Source organism: Balaenoptera physalus, assembly GCF_965194825.1.
Source record: "Balaenoptera physalus genome assembly, chromosome: 9".
Taxonomy (NCBI): Eukaryota; Metazoa; Chordata; class Mammalia; order Artiodactyla; family Balaenopteridae; genus Balaenoptera; species Balaenoptera physalus.
Window position 1 is genome coordinate 33,711,210 of NC_138888.1, and position 17,332 is coordinate 33,728,541.

The 17,332-nt window shown below is 36.5% G+C and overlaps 1 protein-coding gene across 2 annotated transcripts in view; it reads right to left on the reverse strand.

Annotated features, from left to right (window-relative positions):
• LAMA2 (laminin subunit alpha 2) overlaps window positions 1–17,332 on the reverse strand; it is a 622,418-nt gene that overhangs the window by 446,948 nt on the left and 158,138 nt on the right. For both annotated transcript variants that reach the window (XM_082475049.1, XM_082475048.1), the window contains exons 2-3: window positions 14,063–14,233; window positions 7,859–7,971 (exon numbers count right to left, since the gene is read on the reverse strand). In XM_082475049.1, coding sequence (XP_082331175.1) covers window positions 7,859–7,971; window positions 14,063–14,233 — 284 coding nt within the window. The remainder of the gene's footprint in view (window positions 1–7,858; window positions 7,972–14,062; window positions 14,234–17,332) is intronic.

The window sequence follows — 17,332 nt, forward strand, 5'->3', positions numbered from 1 at the left end:
TGAGGCCAGAGATGAAAGGGAGTGAGGTTAATCCTTATGGGTAATTGTGCTTTTTCCATTGAGTGCCATTAGAGGGTTTTAGTGGAAGGAGTGATCTGATCCAATTTGGTACTAAAATCAATGTGAGTGCAGCATTGAAAGTAGACTGAAGGGGAGAAAATTAGAACTAATGCTCTGCACAATATAGACACTAAAGCTAGTCGTCACTTTTATTAGTGATTAAAAGATCAGCACAAATTCATTTAGTGAGAGAGATTACACTTTCTAATTAACCACAGATCCTACTTGTGACATTGAATCAATGATCTTAAAAAAAAAACTAAAGCAGGTAAAGAACTGTGAATTTAATTATATTCTGCTATATTAAACAAAATGTATCATGTAGGACATTTTGAACGTGTAGATTATAATCTCCACTATAGTTAGTTTTATATTCATCAATTTAGCAGTGACCCAAATAATACCAAGAAAAAATTCAGTGATTTGAAGAGCAACCATGAACCATTCTTTCGTCAAATCTGCTGAGTTTCTGCTAGATGCTGAGTGCCATGGTGGGTAGAAACAGCCTGAGAATTCTGCTTTCAAGAATGCTCAATCTAGAAGGACAACAGGGGAATACACCTAATCATCATTCCATGGGCTAAATCCTTCATAGAGATCTGTCTCCAGGAGACAGATCAAATAGACTGTATTGAACAGAACCATATTCAACCAGAGCTATGTAAATCTTGTCTCACTTTTTAATATATCATGTGTATCTTCCTTATTTAGATAATGGGATATTAAATGTAGGAATGTCATTTATACTCCTTTCTCCCTGTTGAATATTGTTGAATATTTAATAATTAATTGTATCTATCTCACTTTTTTCATGGTTTATTATTACATAAGGGATTAATTATTACATTAACAGTTCAAGAAAAAATGGCTCTATGCTATTCACACACATTCCAAAAGTATAGCAATATTTGTATAGAAATATTAATTCATCCTCCTCCAAAACATAACTCTCATTTTAAACTGTTAACCTATCTCACTAGATATGTCTCTATAAGGTCAATGAATAAAACATTTAGGTCAAGAACATGTGGAACTTGATCTCTGTAGCTGTAAGACAATTTTTCTTGATAAATGCATTTTTAGTTTTGGGGGATAAACCAGGAAGAGAAGGGAATTATGTATTGAGATAAAGGAGATTCCTACACATGAGCATAACTAATTCCATGGCGTACCTGGATTATCTAGGAATGAATATGACTCAATGTCCGTTTTTTAAAGGTCTATTAAAAAGCTGCCCCTCTGAATTTTAACCCACTTGCCAATCAACTTTCTTCCTAAACAAATCAAAGGGCAGGCCTAAGAAAATGGCCAGATTTTTAAAAGTCATAAAATGAGATCAACAGTGTGTGTGTGTGAAAAAAAAATATGTAATGTACAGTACAGGGTATATAGTCAGTATATTGTAGTACCTTTTTTTGGAGTCTAGTCTATAAAAATATCTAATCACTATGTTGTATACCTGAAACTAATATAATATAGTAAGTCAACTGTATGTCATTAAAAAAGCCAAAAAATTAAATTTATATACAAATTCAAAGGAAAAAAAAAAAACCATAAAATGAGATCAGATATTATAATATATATTGTCGTGAAAATCCGGTTGGAAAGGGACTAAAATGGAATATTTTGGACATCCTATTAACCTTCAATTTCCTATTACTGTCTTCTAAATTTATGTATAGTTTTCTTTACCATTATACTGGGGTTTTGCATACACATCATTGGAACAGCTAAGCTTCTCTTTGAGATTATGCTGATAGTAGGTCTTTATGATAACTGTAATTGTCAGAGGTAATTTAGTTGTTGTATTGCTATTATCGTTATTTCAATTTCTTGCCATGATATTATAACATTTATTTTGCTAATCTAGAACTTGGGGCACAGCATGATTAAATTATTTGCTCAAGATATGCTGTGAGTAAATAGTAGTATTGGGAAAAGTTAATAATCCCTTAGTAATAAAAATCTAAAAACAATCTATAAAATAAGTACCTACTTTCTTCTCAATAAGTGTTATATTTTTCTAGGGCTCATCTTAAATGATAAAATGTAAAAGAAATTTCCCAGTATAATCTATAATGATTCAATCAAGGAAATCCAATGGTGACCTTTATTTAAAATAGTAACTTATTAAAAGTATTCCACGGAGGAGCCAAGTATATTATCAACAACAAAAAACTGGCACTTGTTGAAATTCATGCATCTCAAAATAAAAAGGAGAACTAATAAATGGTCAAACCTCTTGCTGAAACAATGACAAACATTTAGTGATATTTACCTATTCATTATGAAACTACTGCCCTTGCCTCCCAGCTGAATAATAGCTCATATTATGATGAAAAGCCTATTAATCCTTCATGCTGTAGGTGAAAAAGACTGAAGTTATGCTGTTTTAGAGATATGCTAAAGTGTAATAGAAAATAAGAGATCTAGTCCTTGTTTTATGACAAAACAGACTTTGGCTATATTCTCCTGTGTAAGCCAGGAGATGATAAGCCAGTATTCCTTAAACCCAAACAATGTACAGACCCCTTGAAATTATATACCATAAGTTCTCCCTAAGTTAGGTCTTCCAATCCCAGTTTAGGAAATACTGGCATAGTTTGGGGTCTGGATTCAGACAACTCCGGATGAAATCCCAGCCCTGTCCGTAATAGACTTTAGTAGGAAGCCCAAGTAACTTAATTTTTCTAAGTCTTAGTGTTCTTCACCTATTAAAGAGGGGTAATAATACTAGCTGCCTTATCAGCTAATTGTAAGAAGTAAATGATATAATAAGGATGTACACATTTTCTCTGTTGCCAATGCATTGTAACATGCCTTCCTGCAGCTTTGCCCCTTAATTGAATAGGTTTAAGAACCTGTTCCACAGTTTGTTCCTCCAAAGGCTGAGGCTAAATAAGAGGTCTAAATCCCCTTTCTGTCTGTGGAATTCCCTTATAAAATCTGATTACAAAATCTGCTTAGCTTTTTACATTATTAAATCATTGACTAAATTAAAATCTTGAGACAAGTAGAAATAAGGATTTGTTTTATTTTATAGGTTGTGTTCTGCTTCTCTTAAACACATGATGAGTTGATTTACAGGAGGTAAGAGAGGGCTGAAGTGAATAAGGGCAGGGGTGGGTGCCATTCTGGGATATGAGACCATACAAGGACACATGTCTGTGCCACTTCCATGAGGTGTACTCCAGACTCTGGAGACAGGTAAACTGATCTTATTAACAGATTCCTGCCACTTGTTATGAAGACTGAACTATAAAAGATGTCTTGAGTATTCACACCTCTGAATGCCATTAAACTAAAAGGGAAGAAGAGAGAACAGGAAAACAAAGATACCATGGGGAATGGATGAGTGGGGATGCAAAGCAAATGGGAAAATGTAAATGGCTTCATTGAAAAATGGGTTTTCAGATGCACTCTTTGACCTGTGGAATTAATAATGATAGGTATATTGAGTAAAAATGATTTAGTAAAAACCTGTGATTGTATCATCCAGTTGTAAATTAGAAGGAAAAAATGCTGCTATGTTTAATAACAAATGCAGGCATACCTTAGAGACACTGCGGGCTCGATTCCAGACCACTGCAATAAGGCAAATATCGCAATAAAGTGAGTCTCATGAATATGTTTGGTTTCCCAGTGCATATAAGAGTTTTGTTTACACTATACTATAGCCTATTAAGTGTGCAACATTGTGTCTAAAAACACAATGTACATATCTTAATTTTTAAAATACTTTATTGCTAAAAAATGCTAAAAATCATCTGAGCCTTCAGCCAGTCAAAATCGTTTTGCTGGTGGAGGGTCTTGCCTGGAAGTTGATGGCTGCTGAATGATCAGGGTGGTGGTTGCTGAAGGCTGGGGTGGCTACGGCAACCTCTTAAAATAAGACAACATTGTTGCATTGATTTACTCTTCCTTTCATGAACAATTTCTCTGTAGTATGCAATACTGTTCAATAGCATTTTACCCAAATGCTTTCAAAATTGGAGTCAATCCTTTCAAACCTGCTGCTGCTTTGTCAGCTAAGGTTATGTAATATTCTAAATCCTTTGTTGTCATTTCAACAGTCTTTATAGCACTGTCACCAGGAGTACATTCCATCTCAGGGAACCACTTTCTTTGCTCATCCATGAGAAGCAACTCCCTGTCTGTTAATCGTGAGATTGCAGCAAGTCTGTCACATCTTCAGGCTCCATTCTAATTCCAGTTCTTTTGCTATTTCCACCTCATCTGTAGTTACTTCCTCCACTAAAGTCTTGAACCCCTCCAAACCATCCATTAGGGTTGGAATCAACTTCTTCCAAACTCCCGTTAATGTTGATATTTTGACCTCTTCCCATGAATCACGAATGTTCCTAATGCCATTTAGAATGGTGAATCCTTTCCAAAAGGTTTTCAATTTACTTTGCCCCGGTCCATCAGAAGAATCACTATCTATGACACCTGTAGCCTTACAAAATGTATTTCTTAAATAATAATACTCAGAAGTTGAAATTACTCCTTGATCCATGGACTGCATAATGGATCTTGTGTTAGCGGGCATGAAAACAACATGAATCTTCTTGTACATCTCCATCAGAGCTCTTGGGTGACCAGCTGCACTGTCAATGAGCAGTAATATTTTGAAAGGAATCTTTTTTTTTTTGAGCAATAGTTCTCAACAGTGGGCTTAAAATATTCAATAAAGCATCTTGTAAACAGATGTGCTGTCATCCAGGCTTTGCTGTTCCACAGCACAGGCAGAGTAAATTTAGCATAATTCTTAAGGGCCCTGGGATTTTGGGAATGGTAAATGAGCATTGGCCTTAACGTCAAGTCACCAGCTGCATTAGCCCCTAACAAGAGAGTCAGCCTGTCCTTTGAAGATTTGAAGCCAGGCATTGACTTCTCCTCTCTAGCTATAAAAGTACTAGATGTCATCTTCTTCCAATAGAAGCCTGTTTCATCTATACTGAAAATCTGTTGTTTAGTGTCCCTACCTTCATGAATTATCTTAGTTAGACCTTCTGGATAACTTGCTGCAGCTTGCATCTGATCTGCATCAGTACTTGCTGCTTTACCTGGCACTTATATGTTATGAAGACAGTTTCTTTCCTTAAACTCCATGAACTAATCTCTGCTGGCTTCAAACTTTTCTTCTGTAGCTTCCTCACCTCTCTCAGCCTTTGTAAAATTGAAGAGAGTTAGGGCCTAGCTCTGGATTAGGCTTTGCATTAAGGGAAGGTTGTGGCTGGTTTGATCTTCTTTCCAGACCACTAAAACTTTCTCCATGTCAGCAATAATGTTATTCTGGTTTCTTATCATTTGTGTGTTCATTGGAGCAACACTTTTAGTTTCCTTCAAGAACTTTTCATTTGCATTGACAACTTGGCTAACTGGTGCAAGAGGTCTAGCTTTTCGCCTATCTCAGCTTTTGACATGCCTTCCTCAATAAGCTTAATTATTTCTAGCTTTTGATTTAAAGTGAGAGACGTGCAACTCTTCCTTTCACCTGAACACTTAGAGGCCATTGTAGGGTTATTAATTGTAGGGTTAATAATTTCAATGTTGTGTGTCTCAGGGAATAGGAAGGCCCAAGGAGAGGGAGAGAGATGGGGAAATGACTGGTTGGTGAGCAGTCAGAACACATGCAACAGTTATTAAGTTCACCTTCTTGTATGGGTATGGTTCGTGGACCCCAAAACAATTATAATAGCAACATCAAAGCTCACTGATCACAGATTATCATAACAAATATAATAATAATGAAAAAGTTTGAAATATTGCAAGAATTACCAAAATGTGACACAGAGACACAAAGTGAGCAAATCAGTTGGAAAAATGGTGCCAATAGACTTGCTGGCCACAGAATTGCCACAAACCTTCAATCTGTAAAAAAAAAATGCAATATCTGCAAAGTGTAATAAAACAAAGCATAGTAAAACGAGGTGTGCCTCTTAACATAGGGTTGGCCAAAAAGTTCGTTCAGGTTTTTCTATAAGATGTTACAGAAAAACCCAAATGAACATTTTGGCCAGCCCAATGCTACTGTGGTTGAGCTCAAAGAGTAGTATAAGTGACTTGTGCAAATTATATTAACAATTGAGTCTCCTGCTCCATGTGTGATTTAAAAGAATAGGCAGAGAGTAAACCAGAGCAATGAACCATCACTATTTATTGATTCCCTATCCCAGGAGATGACCCAAGGCAATAGACAGCAGACTCACTCCTGATTGGAAAGTTGCATTGCAACTTTCAACGACCACATGACGGGGGACAACTGCTGTGACTGGCAAAGGACCAAGTTGTCTTTATCCAGAGAGGGATAAAGTCCATTTTGAGGCTAGGATTTTCAGGGAATTCATGCATAAGACTTCATTGAACTAAAGCATAATTGATCAATGTAGTAGTTTGCCTACGTTCCCTGATTGTGCTCTGAGATTTCCTGAGAAATACTGTTAACTCAAGGCTGACATTCAGCTGCCGGTATGGGTAGAAATAAATACATGCCAGTTGGCAATTTAGCTGCAGCACTGAGCCCTGCTGCTACCCTGTTGCTCAAGTCCTGAGGAGTTCCAAATGGGTGGAAAGAGTATCTGCTATGAGACCCACCAACTGGCCCTTCGCAATTCCTGAATATGTGCACCCTGGCCAAAATGGGCCCCAAACCTGAAGTGGGTAGTTCGTATCCTATTGATGACAAACAGCATCCATTAGGGAAATGCCTGGTGCCTATCTGGCATCCTGAGAATGTGACAAACTCCCACTGGCTAGTGCTTTCCTCCTCTGTGATCACATGTGGAAACACAAGCTCTGCAGTTATGGTATCTGTCATTAACTATTTTAGCCATATCCTCTCCACTAACCCCAAGCCCCTTTGCTGCTCTGCCTCTACTGGGTCAGGGAGGAATGCCTAAGTATCTTTCCTATGCTATCCCAGAGAGTGAGAGAGAAACAGGTTGCGTTAAAAAAGTCATCTAAGTTCAACATTTCCAGTCTCAGCCTTCAGTCAATCAAATAAACTTTTGTATTTGTAATAACAGTAAAATATGGGAACATTTTTCCAGACTCCATCTTATTTGCAAGCCTAAATAATTCTTGATGAATACTTTCCACCTGACCTGAATATTGTAAACAGAAAGAAGAAAAAAATTAAGGTAGAAGGCACCTAGACCTATGTACCACAAACTCTAACAACTTCCAACATCAATTTTATACAACTACAAGGCTTGTTACCTCATTACTGGCCCAACCTTAAGAATCAACCGTCACATCTTGCTCAACTCCCAGGAATGAGAGGCAATGTACTCAAGAGTCCTGTTATCCAAGAACCTTTTCATACACCCACCATGAGCAGAGTGGGAGCACTCTATTATTTTAAAAGTTTAAAAATGGCACTATTATATTTTCTTTATGTAAGATTTCATTGATCAACATTTTTATCATTATCTTTCATTGGTCAAAACAGAGTCAGCTCCTAATTCAGTTCTAAACATCTCATGCGAATTCATTTTATTGGGCTGGCCCAAAAGTGAGTTTGGGTTTGTCCGTAAGATGTTATGGAAAAAACCGAATGAACTTCTGGGCCAGCCCAAATAGTTGTGCTTTAGAAATAAATGCCAAATATTTTAAAATAGCAATTTACTAAATGAATAGCCCCTTTGTTCACTGTATCAAGAAAACAATGGAGGGTAATAAGAAAGAGTATCCTTTCACCCAAGAACTGCTAACTACACAAATAGCAAATCCAAGATCCAATTTCAAAGTGGAAAATGATAAAAAATAAAATGAAAAGTAAAAGAAGGCATAATACCTGCTGTAAATCCAGTGTAATTGTCACATAATGGTATTCGATTCCATTCTTAATACTGGGACTCTGCCACCAAGTGTTCTTTCCATCAATAGCATTTGTAATCGGGTGTCTCACTATTGAATCAGCAGCAGCATGTGAAAGGAGAAAAGATCATATGAAGAATTTATAGCTGTTTTTTTAAAGTAAAAAGTAAAACTAAGTTAAAACCATCATCATGTGAAGGTCAAACATTAAAATAACATAAAGAGAGAGCAATTCATATCTTTAACAGAATTTGGTTACTGTCGACTTTTTCACAGCGCTCCGCAAGGTAGTGTGAAATGGTTAAAGACTATAAGAGAAGAAGCTGTTCAGCACTCTGGCCATCAACTAAAACGGGCAACTTTAAAGATAACTACAGAAATTAAGTGTGACGAAATGATATTGAAGTCTAATTGATGTGTCAGTCATTCAAAGAAGCAAAAACTCTACTGTTTGAGGCAGCTCTAGTATGACATCAACTTTTTGAACAGAAACATAAAATCCTGAATTGTGGTTGAAAGGTACTTGAAGATTTGCCCTTCTGACACATACATTATTGCCAGGACTTGGGCAATTCAATATGTATCTGGTTTTAATAGAAAATGCTGTCAAATCCATCCTATGAGGCTTTTTGCAGTCAGTCCTCAATCTGCCAACTTTCTATTTAAACCACTATTTAAAAACATAATGAAAGATACTCCAAATCTCCCATCCAGCGGTGCCTGTCCCCATAATCACTCACTCAGTGGAGGGGTCTGGACAATAAAAGCAAGCAGAGAGAGCTTGGCACATGAAACTCCATCCTACTAACTAAACATGGATCTCCCCTTGTCTTTACTCCAGATACATGAGAACAGGACGTATTGTGAAAATTAAAAAGGAGATTGGCAATAAAAAACAGGAGGTGTGGACAATCGTTGCCACCTCCCCCCACAGTTCCTTCTTACAATCCTCAAAACTCACAGATTCCTCATCTCCTCCCACTTAGTTCCATGCATCTCACAACAGCAACCGTTACCTCTGGAGTGTCAAAGCTCTTGTTCCTTTTTGGATGCAGTCATTGGTTCTTACCTGCAATCTGTGCTTCTCATTTCCCAAGTAAGGAGGAACAGAACTTGTTCCTCCTCTGATCCGGCCCAGCTCAGGCACGGGTGAGGATGGCAGGAGGGCAGTTTGCTGAGGATGTTCCTATTTCTATTCCTAGGGCTGCAGTAAGAGTTCTTAACTTCCTAACATCTCACTTGGAAGTCAGCCTATTTGCCCATAGAAATGTAAACAAAGTAGAGGTTAGCTTCCCGGCTACTCTGATTAATTATGCTTTGGAGTGTCAGTCGTGAGAACTTTTATAACACTAATTCCTTGGGAAGATGTTTCAAATGAATGGCCTAAGAATACCCTTTTATTATAACATAATCTTTTTTTGCAAATTGAAGGAATATTTCAAATAATAAACAAGCCATATCACTATGAGGAACAATCATGGACTTTCGATCTGTGGACGTAATGTAGTAATCTAGCCAGGTGTTTTAATGATAATGGTGATGAAAGAGCATAAGATTTGAACCATGAAGTGCTGGAGTATAAGGAGCTGGACAGTCTATCTGGATCCACCAGTTAGCACTTAACTGACCATGGGCAAGTCACTTAAACTCTGTGTCATTCTTGAAGTGAGGATAACATAACTCCACTCATAGCACAGGTACCCAGAATCTTAACTTTCAGAAAAAAGTAGGAAAAAAAAAATTAAATGTATGTGAAAGAGATTTGTGGACTTGATACAGGAGTTCTAGCTCTTTATTTCTCAAAGTAATAGTAGCGTTCAGCCTACTCTTGCTATCATTTAAAATATCACTTATTTCATAAAATGGAGGACATTTAAAAACAACAAAAGTTTTAAAATAACACAATATTAAAATGAAGGATAATTCTTTAAAAGGTATTCATTTTATCTTCATAAAAAATTTGGAATTTTGCTTTCATTTTCTCATTTTGCCATGGACCAGTAATTGGATGGGAACTCTCAACTCACAGGGTTACCAGAGGAACATTAAAACCATTAATATTCTAGCCATTATTATGCACATACATAGAATTAATTATACATCTGTTCAAAATATGCAGGATTCTGAATCTTTACTGGGGACAAATTACATTTAATAACATTTTTGAAGTAAAAACCAAGCAAAAAGAAGTCCTCAATGCAATAGGTGTCTGATAGTAAAGAAAAATCATCTTCAAAAAATTTACAAAAACTAAATATTCATTAAATTTGCCATTTTCAGATTGTGAACATTTTTATTACATATTAATTTTATTAACGTAGTCTGCTATAACCTGTTTAACTGAAAATATAAAGGCTTATATCTTTGATTTACTTATGGTAACATGAGTATATAAGACAGGACAAAAATAATCTACTTTTATTGGTAAATTACTTAATTCAGCTGAACATCTGGATGGACTTTGTTTTGTACCAAGTCTTATCACATTAGCAGTCCACTGAGATGAGGCACCTCATCTCATTAATGAAAAGTAAAATTGCTGACTAAATTTAGTAATTAGCACTAGTTAACTTGTTCTGCTGAAGCTAGGGAAAGTGTTAGGTCTTTACAACATCAACAAATACAAGAAGCATAACTAAATATCAAATAAATGTCCTTGGTGGTATGAGTGGGTGCTGAAATTGGCACATTAGGAATCAGAACCATAAATGAAATATTACTGGCATTGCTTCTGAAGAAAAATAAATATCACAGCAAACATTCCTTAAACATCCTCCTGAATCTTCTTCACAGATTGTGGGTTTAACATGTGATAGAAAAACACACACACAACCACACTTCCAAATCACACTTGTGGCTCATAAGGTAGTTGTGAGAGGAGCTATCTAATTGGAAATTTTGATATCTGTCACCTCAGGTCAAATTGATACGAGAATTAGTCATGAAAAGGAAGACTGGGAGATGAATCAACAATTAACCATAATCCCCATTATGAAACTTTAATCATAATTAATTTGAAAATACTGATTAATTGTTGGCATACTTCCCTTATTTAAAAAGAGATAGAAACTTATAACATCCTCAACAGGGATAGTGACTCAAGTCAATCCAAAGGCTAACTGCATCTGAAAATTGGCGAGGGAATCATTGATGAAGTAAACCTTTCAAACTGCTATTTTAATTGGAAAGCACAATCTATTAACAGTCAGGAGGTTCAGATTTCCTTTTCTTTGTATGGTACTTAAGTACCAACCTTCCAGATTAATTCTAGCTGTTCAGTGAATTTGTGGAATTTTATCATCTGTTGCTTCAACTTTTACTAAAATATATCCATGTTGATTATTGCTAGATTTTTTATTCTTGTGGGGTATTATTCTTTCTAAATTTCTGGTTCCACAACAGGATTTTGAAATGTAATGAAGCTGGTAATTTGAAATTAAATTAATCAAAGTAAATGTAGGCTGTGATAAGTTTTAAAAACTTACCACAACTAAATAAAATGGGAAATACAAAAACATACCTCATATGTGCCTTTACTAAAACAATTTATTCACTTTTTTGTCCCAAAGTGAAAATATGGGGTGGGATTGCCTAAATACAGATGTCTTCTACTGAAAGACCCTGAATATGGAACTCTGAAGAAGGGAGTGACAGTCACTCATAGACTTAATTTGGTGAATACATCTCACTGATTTTGCTACCAAGAGTGTCCACTCAATTATTTTCTACCTGAATCACTGCACCTTCCTTCCATCCTGTCTCTATTTACACATTTCCATCTTTTTCTCCTTTCCTGGAATGCTTTTTCCCTCTTATCTCGGGTAATTCAGGTTTTTAGAGCCCTTCTGAGTCTGACCACCTTCTTGGAACTTTCTCTTGCTACTTCAGTTCCCACTGATGTTTTCCTTCTTAGAAATTCTACATCATTGATAATATGTACCCTAAGGTATAGCCCTGAGTTTACTGTTTAGAATATCTGTTTAATTGTCTTCTATATCCAAGTCTTATTTACCCTAACATTGTACTTGTAGACAGGAACTATAAATATTTATATTTTATGCACATGTATATATAGATAACCATACATATATACACATACATATACATGTATATATGCACACACACACACACAAACACACATATATATGATTTTCGTACTTTATCTCTCTAACTCTCTTCCTCTGCCCAGCCCATCCTAAACACACATCTACACACTCCCAACCACCCCCATCATTCCCTCCCAGTCATTCCATGCCTCCAGGCTTTCTCACATTCTCTGTGAAATCATCAAGGCTACCAATTCTTGCAACAATGGCAATTTCTCCCTATCAGGCTTCATCTTCTTCTCTAACAAACCTAAAGCTCATAGTCCATCAATTCATTTATTTTTTAATTCATTTTATTTTCACTTATTTACCTCGATTTTCTTGTTTTTGATGTTTCCCCAGGGCTCTGACCTAGGTCTTTTGCCCTAAACGTTCTGTACAAGAACAGCAAACAGATAGGATGTGTTCCAATATTCCCGACTCCTACACCCATAACAATCTACACCATAGAAAATAACCAGAGTCATTTAACAGGCAAGGAAGGTTTCTAATGCTTGCCATCTTTGGTTTCTTAACTTTTTTTTTTTAACAGTCTGTGATATACAAGGCCAGCTACTGTATTCACAAAAGTCCCAGTTCTCCAAACATATTAACGTTTTCAGTATCTCTAAATTGTATAATAGAGAAGGGACTATGCATTCTTCCCTTTAACCAGCTCCAAGAAAGAATGCACAGTGCCTCCCGACTTTCTTTTGAGATTAAAAGATATAAACCGTGAGAGAAAGCTTTCTTCATTTTATGAGCATTACAACTTTTTTTAAAAAGAGAAGAAAAACTACGTAAATTTTAAAATAGTATAATTGTGAAACTTTATTATAAAGCACCTCATTGACATTATTCACTTTATTAATCTCCCCAATATTTGATGATTTCCCAATGTATCAATATATCTATAAATCAACCCCCATCTCTAGAATTATCTCACACCATTCTCCCCTTCTCCACATAAATTCTTTACTCATTAAACCTAATTACTTATAGTTCTCTGAATAGATCATGCTGTTTCATGCCTTCAAGATTTATGTATTCTTTTTTTATATATTATACTTTTCCCCTTTTCATCTTACTAACTCTTATTTTCTCCGTACATGGTCACTTTCTCCCAGGAATCTCTAGATGTTCCCTTAGCACTCAATTTAGTTTTGTTTCCCCTATTCCCCCCTCTAAGTCCTTTAAGTCAAGGACTATGTATGATTCAACACTCTGCTCCAGTAGAATGCATTTCTGGTAGCCAGTGTTCAAATGCTTGCTGAATAAACGTATGAATGAGTCTGAGATATCAGTGTGGTTCCTAGAGGCCACCCAAGAGGGCTTTGTATGACACCTCTCCTTGAAACACTCTTCCTGTGGTGTTTAAGAACCGTATAGTCTGATTCCAGCCCTGCACCAGACTCATCCCTACCCTCTGCCCTCTGACACTTTCAGTTGCAGCCATTCCTAACTACCTGTAGTTCCCTGAGCAAGTACTGTTTTCCGCCTTATTCTGAAACCTCTTCCTGGCATTCCTTCTCTTCCCTCTGTCTCCCCTTTACCTACTCAGCTCATATTTGTCCTTGGGTCTCAGTTTAGATGTCACTTCTGACAAGCCTTCATCTACACCAGGACTGAATTTGTAACCCTCCTCTTTCTCCCTAAAGCCCCTATGCTCATTCTTTCCTTGGTACCTACCACATTACACAGCAATAATCTGCTTTTTGCCACTTCTTCAACTGAGCCAGGGGCCACATCTTATTCCTGTTGGATCCCCAGCACAGTACCTGGCATATAAGTGACCACTGAATGACTAAAACATGAATTAATAACCACATCTTCAGATAATCTTCTGCAAGTGATAAACTTAAGGACTGCCACAAGTCTTCAGCTAGAAATCTCTCCTCAAGCACCACACCCACTACACATAAGGAACTCCAATAACGTTTGTTAAGTGACAGAGAGGGGCTGTAAGGTTCACAGTGGAAGAAAAGTTCTAGAAATTTGGGGGACCACAAACCCTTTGACTTTAATGCACTCTGGCCTCAACATCATCAATTACAGCTCCTACCCAGTGCCACACAAATTCATCCTAAAATACGTACGGTGTGGATTGCTGCTGTTTTGATGGCAGATCCGACATTGAGGGTTCCTCACGGGCTGCCCAGGGACGTGCTCTACCAATTTGCAATACATTTCAGGTCCTTTTTCTCCACATGTTGCATTTGTGGTGATGAGAGCATTGGAAGCAAGATTCAGGACAGCAGGGAATAAACCTAAAAAAGATGAACAAATGAAAGTGTGTGGGATGATTTTGCTGCATTTAAAAATGAAATTAAGATAGGATGTTTTCCAGAGCATTAAATTAAATGAAAATGGAATAATCAGTTATAATTAAATATCTGACTTAATTAAGTACACTACATAAGTAGCATGTGTTATCAAGTGAACATTTTTTTTCTTTCTGGGTCTTAAATATGAACTCTAAAGCTATCTTCTTAATTTTTAACCTCTAATACATAATTAGAAAATCTTGTCTCTAAAACATACTTTTAAAAAAGTCTTCTGTTCTCTTCATGTTATTGACACAAGTCTTACTGAACTCTCCATTCTGCATTTCAGCCATTTTGTGAAATTTGTCAGGTTACAAATTTTAAAATAATTCAATCAACCCCAGAACATTACCTCTCTGCCTTTAGACACTGTTTTCTCTAGGTTGGTAAATGATTTATTAGTAAATAAATAAGGTTTCTCTTCTGTCATGCATCATTATTTTGCATTTAGCTGTACAATTATTATTTCGTAAAATACATGTTGAGCCAACCCAATCCAAAAATGGGCAGAAGACCTAAACAGACATTTCTCCAAAGAAGATACACAGGTTGCCAACAAACACATGAAAGAATGCTCAACATCATGAATCATTAGAGAAATGCAAATCAAAACTACAATGAGATATCATCTCACACCAGTCAGAATGGCCATCATCAAAAAATCTACAAACAATAAATGCTGGAGAGGGTGTGCAGAAAAGGGAACCCTCTTGCACTGTTGGTGGGAATGTATATTGATACAGCCACTATGGAGAACAGTATGGAGGTTCCTTAAAAAACTAAAAATAGAACTACCATATGACCCAGCAATCCCACTACTGGGCATATACCCTGAGAAAACCATAATTCAAAAAGAGTCATGTACCACAATGTTCATTGCAGCTCTATTTACAATAGCCAGGACATGGAAGCAACCTAAGTATCCATCAACAGATGAATGGATAAAGATGTGGCACATATATACAATGGAATATTACTCAGCCATACAAAGAAACAAAATTGAATTATTTGTAGTGAGGTGGATGGACCTAGAGTCTGTCATACAGAGTGAAGTAAGTCAGAAAGAGAAAAACAAATACTGTATGCTAACACATATATATGGAATCTAAGGGAAAAAAAAAGGTCACGAAGAACCTAGGGGCAAGTTGGGAATAAAGACGCAGACCTACTAGAGAATGGACTTGAGGATATGGGAAGGGGGAAGGGTAAGCTGGGACAAAGTGAGAGAGTGGCATGGACATATATACACTACCAAATGTAAAATAGATAGCTAGTGGGAAGCAGCCACATAGCACAGGGAGATCAGCTCGGTGCTTTGTGACCACCTAGAGGGGTGGGATAGGGAGGGTGGGAGGGAGGGAGACGCAAGAGGGAAGAGATATGGGGATATATGTATATTATAACTGATTCATTTTGTTATAAAGCAGAAACTAACACACCATTGTAAAGCAATTATACTCCAATAAAGATGTTAAAAAAAAAAAAAAAACATGTTGAGCACATACTATGCCAGATACCATAAAAGGTTTGGGGGTTTGGGAATGAAAATACTATTAAGATGGGCTTATTGTGGGAAGTGATCCTGATCTGAATCTTGGAGGAGAAATAGAAATGTATTTGATACAGAAAATGAAGAAAAAAACAAACATACCAGGCAGAGGGAATATTATATGAGTATGGACTTTATTCGGAAAGTTTATGTGGATGCTGAGTGACTGACAAGAGGACTGAATTTGTAACTGTTCTAACCTGTTAGATCATGTGATCATATATAGATACAGATATGGATTTAGATACAGATATAGTATAGCTACCTACAGATTATACAGAGTATACACAATGTTTCACATGTATATCAACCCAAACTATTACCTGTTTGTCATTGTTAGTAATTTCAGTGGGATTTTCTTCCAGGTCTTTAAAATTATAATTTATAGTATTAAAAAAATAGGTAGTAGGAAGGAAGAAATATGCTGGGAATCCTGTTCTTAAGAGGTCAAAACACCTTGCTGGTCAGAAGGATGAAGTTAGATAGTTAAGCCCCTTATAGCTTCTTCAAACAAAAGCCACTTTACTTACACAAAACCCATCTCAGGCAGGAGCCAGTATCTCTAAAACTGCCCCAGGACATTGTCAGTTTTACTCTGTGATCTTTGTCTCCCTCGTCTCTGGCTAGTCTTGACCTTGACCCTGACTTTGGGTTCTGTTTTGTAGGTATGGGTGAGATTCCCCATGCCCTGCTTTGGTACAGCCCTGTGAGACCTAACTGGAGTTGGGTAGGCCTGGACTTTCTCAGATCTGAGGAATCATGGGAGGGAGCCGAGATGGGAAGATGGCTGGTGAAAATTATTTTCCTGTATGTCGTATGTTCCAAAACATAGAATTGGATTACATCCCAAATTACCCACAGCATTAAATGAATAAAATGTGAGCAAAATGACATGGTTATAAAAGGATTATGGGTATAGAAGTAACATTGATTAAGAAGCTATTTCATATTCATTATGTAATATGATTTAATCACCAGTAACCCCATTATGTAGATTTTATTAGTCCCATTTTACAAGTGAAGAAAATGCAGCTCAGAGAAGACAAACAATATGCACAAAGTTATGAATTACCAAGATCAATAACTAAGATTTGAACTCAGCTCTTTAACTCAGAAGGCTAATTCTCATCAGGGCATGAAGAAAAAACCTGGTCCTTGGCAGAGCTTATCAGTTTACATACTTAATAAAAGAAATAACTTACCCAGTCACCACCCCTTTGTTGTTTCATAGAGTTTTCCAATCATAAACTAAAGATGTTAATATAATTTACATTTATTTTCTTTCAGTTCTTTCCATTGATTTGTTTCTGTTACATTTATTGATCATGTGCTCAAAATTAACCTTTTCATAATTTAATTGCCTTGCTTTGTGATCAGGGAACAGGTGCCTTTTGAAATTTTATTAGCAATTTTGTTGTTTATTTTAAAAAATCAGTAAAGTGTATTGGTCAGGGAAGTTCCCCAAGTAGTTTCTAACGACCAATTTGAAGAGT